The sequence below is a fragment of the Scomber scombrus genome, chromosome 19 (assembly GCF_963691925.1).
Source record: "Scomber scombrus chromosome 19, fScoSco1.1, whole genome shotgun sequence".
Lineage (NCBI taxonomy): Eukaryota > Metazoa > Chordata > Actinopteri > Scombriformes > Scombridae > Scomber > Scomber scombrus.
In genome coordinates this window covers 7,642,692-7,652,784 of record NC_084988.1, presented here as the reverse complement: position 1 = coordinate 7,652,784, position 10,093 = coordinate 7,642,692, and the positions used below count along the sequence as shown (strand labels likewise).

General features: G+C 39.3%; 1 protein-coding gene across 1 annotated transcript; it reads left to right on the top strand.

Annotated features, from left to right (window-relative positions):
• The first annotated feature begins 3,298 nt into the window (after positions 1–3,298).
• nkx2.9 (NK2 transcription factor related, locus 9 (Drosophila)) lies at positions 3,299–4,358 on the top strand. Its single transcript, XM_062440800.1, has 2 exons — positions 3,299–3,458; positions 3,793–4,358. The coding sequence occupies exons 1-2, from the start codon at positions 3,299–3,301 to the stop codon at positions 4,356–4,358; spliced, it is 726 nt and encodes a 241-aa protein (XP_062296784.1).
• Positions 4,359–10,093: the final 5,735 nt, after the last annotated feature.

Below are 10,093 nucleotides of genomic sequence, written 5' to 3'. Positions count from 1 at the left end.
CGGCAGGTGCAGCTGCTGGAGCATCATGCTGCACTGAGGAGTAACAGTGGGGTCATTGTGGATGTTTAAAGTGACGGACAATGATTCATATTGGCATCAGATAAAACAGCTCAGAGCTTTATCTCTTTCTTTTGTTCACTCATAAACTGCAAGCTCACAATTTGAGCCACCGTATAGTGTTTGGTTACCGGACAACATGAGTGCAGATTACAGGACATGGTGGTGCCATTGAGAGTGTTTTAGGATGTTGACTTAGATTAGCATCAATATAAACAGTTTAAGGGTTGAATTAAGATCACTTTGCAAAACTGCTTCTCAATAAAGGCAGTTAAGCACAAAAATATCAAAGATACAGGATGTAAAAGAGTAAAAATCTCAATTTGAAAACTGAGTCTCGAGAGTTTATTTTACTGCAGTTGAATTAGATGATCTCAGAGATTAATTATTATAAAAGTATCATCTTGACATTTAATCGCTGACACAATCAATAATTGAGATGAGAAACTGGGAATATAAAGGCCATTAGTTTGTCTTTTTCCCATTTGTCACCTTAACCTAATTCCCTGTTTATCTTTCATCCATATTTATATGAAATCGTGAACAATTACAAAGGTACCTTTTAACTCCAAGCTCAGTGCTTAATAATTATGTTGCATTAATGTAAGGTTTTATATTGTACAGCCTCATTTAATGTTTAGAGCAGTGATTTTATTTCAATATGTGATTTGAGTGAAAGGTAAAAAGTTTCTGAGCAGAAGTGAGGTTCCCTTTGGATTTAGATGAGCTGAGGATGATTGATAAAGGATCTGGTTCTTGATTAGAGGCAATGACTTTAGAGACAATGCTGGACCAAAAGTGTTTAATTTTACAACAGATAACAGGAACTTTAAGTGGGGTTCAAGAAACATCTGGTTAGCTAACCTGAGAGCCTTTAGCTGCTGTGGACTCAACAATACAGAATCATGTAGTGCCTGATATTAAAATATGAACAAAAATATTATCATTTCTATTAAATTCAACTGGTGGCCAATGGAGAGAAGCAAGTGTGAGAAAAACATCAGTTTATTGTTTAACCACATGCTTTGTAAAGGCAGATCAGACTGCTAAACATCCATTGAGGTTCTTTATGTGCTCTAGTCTAACATGTCAGAACTGTCAGTGGTTGAGATTTCAGCTGCAGAGCCATGTGAGAAAAATCTCCATTTGGCTGAGGAGGGATTGGGGATGGAGATCTGAACAGCAGAGTAAATATTTGGCAGTGGAGAGCTCTTGGGAGCTGCAGAGGACCCTCTCTGGCTGAAGCCAGCGGGTGTTAAATAGATTAAGAGGCTGCTGGGTCATTGTGGACAGAAAATTCCCGCTCTTTGGACATGACTTTTCTTTGCCTTTGCGTGTTTTTGCTCTCCAATCGAGTGCCCTCGGTAAACTATCCACTCCAGTTGACCTGCGTACTGTAATCCGCTGCTGTTTGTCAACCACTGGGAGGCTGTTGTGTGCACAGAAATTATGGCTCACAGGAGGGGAGTCAAACCACTCAGATCTGATGTGTTTTTTTTCTGATTGCAAGTGTCTTATAAATAGCGTTTAGTTTCCAGGGTCGAGACTTGTGATGTGCGTAAACATCTTAAACGGGGGGAAAACAGAAGGCTGATTTAGGAGCATTTTGGCGTAATAATATAGGTCACTGACTTTGTTGAACTCTGAAAATCTAAAAGGAACTTAATACGTCTTGAATCACACATGTAATATTGCTTCAGACTATAGACTTGGCGGCAGTAGACGCAGAGCAGTAGATAGTGGCCCGGATCCTATTCAGCTCCATTCAAAACCATGACAACACGGAACAAGCTCGGATTTATCCTGGAAAGTTAAAGGACATTGTGCCGGGGCGTCAATCAGGCATTATTGCGGGACTGAACAAATGCAAAATCTTGACTGGAACAAATGCTTCCAACGGGTCTCGGACGCGGGGCTACATTTTCCCCTTTTGTTCCTCTCCTCTGGTTGGCATGTATTTGTGTTCGCTCTCGTCCGACCACCCAGGACGACTTGGGGAGGCATGTCCACTCTCCTCCCCGGCCTCATGCACCTCGGTGAAGTGGATGAGGGTCCGATATCAATATCAAATACGAAAGAGAGAGGGGGGGGGGGGGGGGGGGGGGGGGGGGAAACACCCCCCACATAAGGCTGGATTCACGCTTTGCATTTAATGCGTTTTATATGTCTGGTCACACAAAAAAGGAGTGGAGATGTCAGCCTGTCTGTCTGTCTGTAGGCGTCAGTTTGGATCGAAGGTGATCGGATCAGTTTAACTTAAAGGAATCAAACATTTTAAGTGTTACATTGGACGAGGAACAATCTAGAAACCAGTTTTAATTGGAAGCTACAAGCCATGTGCATGCAACATGATAAATTGTCCATCATTTGTCTTCATTACCAAATAATAAAATCGTGTCAGCAGTGATCAGTCATTGCTCCAATTTGTTAAAAGCTGAATCCGGTGTGCTTGGAGGTGGAAAATGCTATTTTATGCGCAGTTAATTTTCCTCTTAAATATTTTTTCTCAAAAATAAAATATATGTCATGAAATAAAATATCACAAATCATCCACTGAACTAAAAGAAGAATAAAAAAAAGCTACTCTAAACATGTCAGTTTCTGGAACAAATGAGGCACATGTTTGACAATCCTTCACCATCCATAAACGTCCAAACTTCTCACGCCTGCAATTAATACTATAATGGGCGTATTAGTTAAACCAACTGCAGGCATCACGCTAATTGCTCACTTTGTATGCAAATGTTGGACATGTTGTTTGGGCTAGAGGAGGAGGAGGCTGGGGTCGGGGTGGGGAGGTTGGGAGGTTTGATGATGGGACGGGCTCTGTTGTCAGTTGCCACCCAAGACGTGATTCAGCTCCAACAATTACCATTATCTGTTCCCCAGTTTGACGATACGGGACGAATCTGTAATGATGACGAGTGTTTCCTTCGCTCATTGTTGAAGCGACTTTTTTTTTTTTTCCACACCTACCATCATTGGGTGACAGCACTCGAGCCATTCAGGTACTAAACGGGAGGAGAGGCTTTATAAGCGAGCAGCCTTGTGTTGTTTGCAGCTTATGGAGTGCTGTTTGTGTAAACACTGAGCCTGTAGTGCACACATTGGTTACCGAGCTGGTGTTTGGACAGTGCGTAAAGTGGAAAAGGATCCGATGCGTTTTTTTCTCCTTGGATAAAATTCAAGTGTTTATTTTTCCTTCTTTTTTGCGCAAAACAAACCGGATTGCACGGACTCAATGGCTGTCCCGACCAAGTTCAGTTTTTCAGTGAGGAGCATCCTGGATTTACCGGAGCAGGATGCGGAGGCAGCGACTCGGTCCTCCCCGGTTTACTCCTCCTGCTCCTCCAGCTCACCCTACGCCTCCTGGATGGACTGCGACCGGAGCTCTTGCATATGTAAGTATGTTTAAAGTCATGGCAGGTTGATAATGCTGAATTTATGGCATGTCATGTGGATGTTAGACAATCCCCTGGAGGTAGCTTATTTACATTTTTAAAATTATAAATGATCTATCTATCTGTCACCCAGATAGATAGATAGATAGATAGATAGATAGATAGATAGATAGATAGATAGATAGATAGATAGATAGGTAGATAGGTAGATAGATAGGTAGATAGGTAGATGACCCTTACCACCCTGAGGAGAATGTGCAAAAATGCGTTATGTCACATTATTTCTATATTATTTATTCTAATTTGTACTAACCTGTTGTGTCCTTTTCTACAGCTTCGGATGAAGGCAGCCTTGAGGCCTCCCCGGACTCTACCAAGCCGGATGACTCATCCTTGGACTCTGAGCCCGAGAAGAGCAAGAAGAGCAAGAAGAGGAGAGTTTTGTTCTCCAAGGCCCAGACTCTGGAGCTGGAGAGGCGCTTCCGCCAGCAGCGCTACCTGTCCGGCCCGGAGAGAGAGCAGCTGGCTCGGGTCCTCAGCCTGACCTCGACCCAGGTGAAGATCTGGTTCCAAAATCACCGCTACAAGATGAAGAGGGGTCGGGCTGAAGGAGCTCTGCAGGACATGGAGATATCTCATCCTCCGTTGCTGCGCAGAGTCGTTGTTCCGATCCTGGTCCGGGATGGGAAACCTTTTCACACCTGCATACTTGAAGCAGAGAAACCCGGTTGTTTACCGCCTCTACAAGCAGTACCGTTCCCGTTGGCCTACCAGTCTCTCCATCATCCCTCCCCCGTTGCTTTTCCTCCCAGATACCAGCACTTTCCAGCCGCAGCGGCCTCCAGATTGGCCTGGAGAGACTTTTGGAACGACTCGGTCCAGTTTAATTCTTTCAAGTGAAATCTGCCTCCGGCCTCTTTTCAATGCACAAACTCACTTACAATTGCATCAAATGTTTTCTGAATGTTTTTGCAAAATTTCAAGCAACTTAAACATTTAGTTTTTCACTATAGAATGAAATATATTTTGCACATTTTTTGGGGATATTTTGCGCGTTTCTGTGACAGTTTTTTTATTTTTTTAAATGTTAATAATATTTTCTCATATATGGGCTTACTGGTGTAGCCTGTAGATTTTTAATTATCTGATGAGATAATGTATTTGTTTTTGATGCCTTTTTAAAAATATAATATTTGTATAAATAACTGTTGGAGACAAATAACGAACAGTAGGCTGGATTATGTGGTAATAGAGGAGATTTGTAGCAGCAATTAGCCTGAATGTTTGAAGGAAACTGTTATTTGTTGTCTTTGAAGAGACTTTCTTTAAAGGTTTTAACTGTATATTTGTTTTCTTTATGTGAAGGAAATGATTAATAAAAACTTTCTCTTATTTTCTATGACATTTTCCACGTGTTTTTGTATGTTGTTTTTTCTATAATCTCTAAAAACACCAGCTTTTATACACCTAATTTAATTTTTTCCTTTTTTAAACATCTCCAAAATGTGACAAGTTTAGACTTAAAGTCGCAGTTGCAGTTTAAAAACATAATGTGCACCCTATAATTGGATATATAAAAATCTAAAATATGTAGCAGGGGCTGGGGCCCAGAGGCTTTTATAATGTTAAAAAAAAGCTAATTATGCACCCAGAAGCTGTGCAAACATCACTTATAAAAGGACTGGGTTTGGTTAAGCATGAGAATACCCAGTAAACATTACAGCCTCAGTCACTATAGCACCCTGTTGTCCTTTGGGCCCATGAGCTGCTTTTCACTTTTATACAATTAACTTTTGTTATTCTGCAAGCAAGTAGAGCTAAATGAGGCTGTGAAACTCAGGATTTTTCTGGAAATCTTGCTGTAGGTTTGGAGAGGATGGGATTTTTTTGAGGGGCTAATTATCAACTTTTTTCAAGCACTCCTAAATATTTTACAAGAGAACTGAACAGGTAGAGTAATAGAGGATAATGCTTTCCACTGTGAGATAAGGATAAGAAAAATTGAGTTATATTATTGTTTTTAACACTTCATTACAGTTTTAATGAGTCCTTAATAGTTACTTCCAGGGAGTATGGATTTAGAGAGGCATTGGTCATATTCTCAATTAATACAGATTTTCCTTCCTCAATGAAGCATTTCCACTCTCATTTAAATATTTTATCATGAAAAATATGCCTCAGTGTTTAAAATCATGTCAGTTTCTTCTGTTTTCACGCCCCCTATAATGTTGTTTGCTCGTCCTGTGACCCTGGAGCCCATCGTCCCTGTCACCTGGCCCTTTGTCCCCCTTGCTGGGGCCACCTTGTATCACATATGGAGGGGACTGGCCAAACCCCTCAGCTCGCTGCATCTCCCCTTAAACACTCTTTTTGTCCGTGTGTCTCCGTGTGAATGGACCATTGTCCCTCACCCTAAAGGGACCTAGACAAAATCTTTAGTGTTTCAATTCCCGTGATGTTTAATCAGTCCCTGCGACAAATTTATGAGGTTTAACTGCACAATGGTGTTTTAGAGCATCTTGGGGTTTAAGGGTGACAAAGACAGGCTTTTAGGGGTTGCCATTGGTTTTTTAAGTTGGTCAGAAGAATTGTCTGAATAGGATGGGTTTGTATTAGCCTGCCCATCCTATAGTTTTACTCACTGGTCGGCCCCGGGGCCCCTGTTAGGAAAGTTATAAGGTCCACGTAAAGAAGGCCACAGGAGGAGTTTTGTTAAGTTGTTGCATACAACCTTTGATACCACATTATGTTTTAATGGGCCTTCGACTATTTTCTAACTATAGTTATTTAGAGTTATAAATGCATTTCAAACACCAGTGGTTTCCCAGTTATTGACTTTTGAAAAATGATTATTGCATGATATTTTTAAATACTTGTATTTTGGGGTGTTTACACCTTTATTGGACAGCTGGTAGTGAAGAGGCAGCAAGGAAACAAGGAGAGAGATCGGAGCAAGACAAGCAACAAAGGTTCCCAGTCATAGTTGAAGCTGATGTTGCATTTATGTGACATTCTGATTCAGCTACCACAGCGTAGATTCGTATTAATGGTTTGTCTTTGTCTATGTGCAAACAACATGATTGTCTAAAAAACTGATTTATAGTCGACAATCAAATCAAACACTAGCATCATTTACCCCTGATGCAGCTGCTTGATTAAAAAGCTCTTTAAGAAGCAGAAAATGGGATTAAATTAAAATCACATATGCAAATTAAAGAAAAGATTTCTCAAAATGTCAAACTGATTTTATTTTATTTTGTCTAATTGGTATTTGGTGTGATGTGTTGGTTATATGAAGAGGCTGAATTAGCACTTTGTTTTTTTAACTTGTGAGTTTTGTAATATTTGGAGTAGAGACTTGATTTATAGCCTCTCCTGGAGCTGTGAGTGATGTGCTGCCAGCCTGAATTCACAGCAGGGAGAGAGAGAGAGAGTACATGAGCAACTTTATAGACTCAGACAGAAAAAACTCCAAGTCCTCCCAACAAAATGTGAAGGTTTCTAATGTCGAAGTTGAACCTGTCATATAACAGAGATAATTCAGAAAGTATATAGATTTTGTATAAAAATGAGCAACACTCTTTTTGGTCATTATTCTGTATGATAGAGGATAAAGGAAGCATTTGTTAGCAGCAGTGATTTGTTTTCCACTTTCTTTTACTGTTTTACTGTGAAACATTTGAGTGAACAGAAGAGGTAAAACTATCTGGTATCACAAGAGAAATGCAAATATTTGACAAAAAGCTGAATTTTATCTGGATCATATGTATGTTCTTTTTTTTTAAATTATGTGGTCCATCTCACGACTCATCAGATTTATGGTGCGATTGTATTGGAAACCACTGCAGCCAGTGATGGTTTAGATCTGTATTGCAGTAGATGAATGGCAGCTTTTAGTTATTTTCTTCATGATTTGCACACTGCAGACAGAAGTTATTAATGATAATGAACATGTCTTAACTACAGGAAGTGAATGAGTTAGAATAAAACATATTAGCAGCTATGTTAATAAGACTGACAGTTAGTTGTGTTTAGCTTCAGGTTCACATAAATACCATCTTGAAACATGTCAGACATTTTTGATTAAACTGTTGGAATATTTTCTCAATTAATGAATCATTCATTTGATCTGTAAAACATTTAAAAAACAATAAAAAATGTCCACCTCTACCCTAAAGCCTAAAGTGGTGTAATGAAATGTTTACTTTAGATTAATAAACATTCAGAAATCCCAAACATATTCAATTTACTGTCATGTAAAACCAAGAAAAGCAGCAATTTAACATTTAAGAACCTGTAACCTGGAACTTGGCAGTTTTCCTTTTTAAAAAGTACCTACACTATTCATCTGTCATTGGTTGGACAAAAAAAGACATTTATTGATGACACCTTGTGCTCTAGGATATTGTGGTGGACATTTTTCAGATCAAACAAGTTATTGATTAATTAAAAAAATAATTGAACGGATGGAAATAATCATTAGTTTCAGCCTTAATGTCTGACATGTATCAAAACTGTATGTTATTTGTGTCAATCTGTCTCTTTTTAAATAATTATTATTATCATAAAGCTTTCATTACTGTAAATATATACTTCATTTATCTATTATCTAAAATGTTTTACAGTAAAACATCAAAAGAAAGAGAAAAAAGTTTTTTAGATCAAGCGATGATTGATTAATGAAGAAAATAATCCCACAGATGAATCATTTTTGCGTATGCTTTAAAGGTCAAAGGTCAAATCAAAGGCAGGGTTTAATTTACAATGAATGCATGAATAACTCTGATACATACAGTTAAAAGTGCAGTCACAGTTGCATGTTTGTATTTGTGAAATAACTTCAGACATATTTTATTTTGCGGTTTGTGAGCCATGGAAGCTGTTATTTGCATTTCACTAAAGCAGTGATTCCCAAAGACATGCCTTAAACATTTTAAGGGTCACTATATGTTTAAAGGGTTAATAAATATTAGTTGTTGTTGTTGTTTTTAAACTTGGTATTTTTGTTTTTTCTTGTGAAATACATACTTTAGCTGTTTATGGCTCTAATAATACTTTTTTGTTGTTTAAGTTGTGGACAGAAGAGTATTTTCCTCTCGTTTAGTGTTTCATTATAAAATATTTTTGGAGAACTGTCTGAAAAGAGAAATGCAAGCATGAGATGAAAAACTGAATTTTATGAAGCAGAAATACATTTTCGTCCTCAAACATTGATCTCACAACCCATCACATTTAATATGTGATCATTTTGGAAACAACTGCAGTCAGTAATCTCTGTGTTTGAAGAATAACACAGTTTAGTGTTGTTCATCGTGACTTAAACACTGTAGACAATAGTTATTATTGATGGTAAACATCTGATGTTTCTCATCCACAATAAGTGAATCAGAAATCACAGAAATACATACTTTGCTGTTTAGGCCTCTAAAATCCTTCAAATGAAAAAGTAATAGAAGAAATGTCAATTTGAACTGCTCACACTTCTTGCAATGAAGGGTCACAAATAGACACTGCTTCATGTTCAGGTTGGGAGCCACTGGCCTGAACTGGTCAGTGTGATATATATGAGGTCTGATGGTGTTTGTGATCCATTTCTCCACTAGATGGCGGAATAACACACGCTATCATTTTTGGAAAACCACCTCACTTCCCCTTCAGTGACATTTTAGTTCAGTTCTTGGGATGAATGCAGACGCTGATCCACCAGGGGCCGTACTTCACTGTGAGGGGGGTGACTCCCCACTGGAGTCCTCCACTGCTGCAGCGCTTTGCAGCCGTAGAGAAAGATGGCTGTCTGCTGTGACGTAGGGCCGCTTGGTGTGACGTCATGCAAGCCTCTCGAGCCACTGTCCTAAATCTCCAATAAATCCTGCTCCCATGACCACCATGTTTAAATTGAATGCCCCTCTCCAAAAAAGAAAAAAAAAGTTATATGGATTTTGAAATGTGTACATCATACATATTTCCACGCATTTCCACACCTGTCATGTATCAATCTGACCTCCTGTAGGTCACCTGAAAGCTGAAATGAGGTCAGCAGCAGCAGCAGCAGGAGACGTCTCGTGTGTGTGTGTGTGTGTGTGTGTGTGTGTGTGTGTGTGTGTGCGTGCGTGCGCGCGCGTGCGTGCGTGTGTGTGTGTGTGTGTGTGGGTGTGTGCACAAACACAAACTGTCCAATTTTCTTTTTTTCTTATGTCACCTCCTCTTCTCCCTGCTCCCATTTTTGCCCTCTCTCCTCCCCCCCTCTGTAGCTCATTTCCCGGAGCTGTGAGAGTTGTCATGGAAGAAAACGTCAAAAAAAGTCTGAACAAAGTTTGAGAGAGAGAGAGAGAGAGAGAGAGAAAAGGGAAAGAGAAAGAGAGAGAACGAGAGAGAGAGAGACTCAAGGCAGCCAATACAGGAGGAGGTTATTATTGCAGGCAGTTTGTTAAGATTGTATTTAATGGGGTCTACAGTATGTTGGCTGCAGACCAGACGGGACATCAGTCTTGATTTTGTGGCATTTTTGGGCCATTGATACATTCATTCAAGTGTTTGTGTGAACGTGGGGCTAAAATAGGCCTAATTTTATGGAAATTGTAGAAAATTGAATGCAAAATAACCTAATTATAAAATCACCACATCGAAAATTGTAA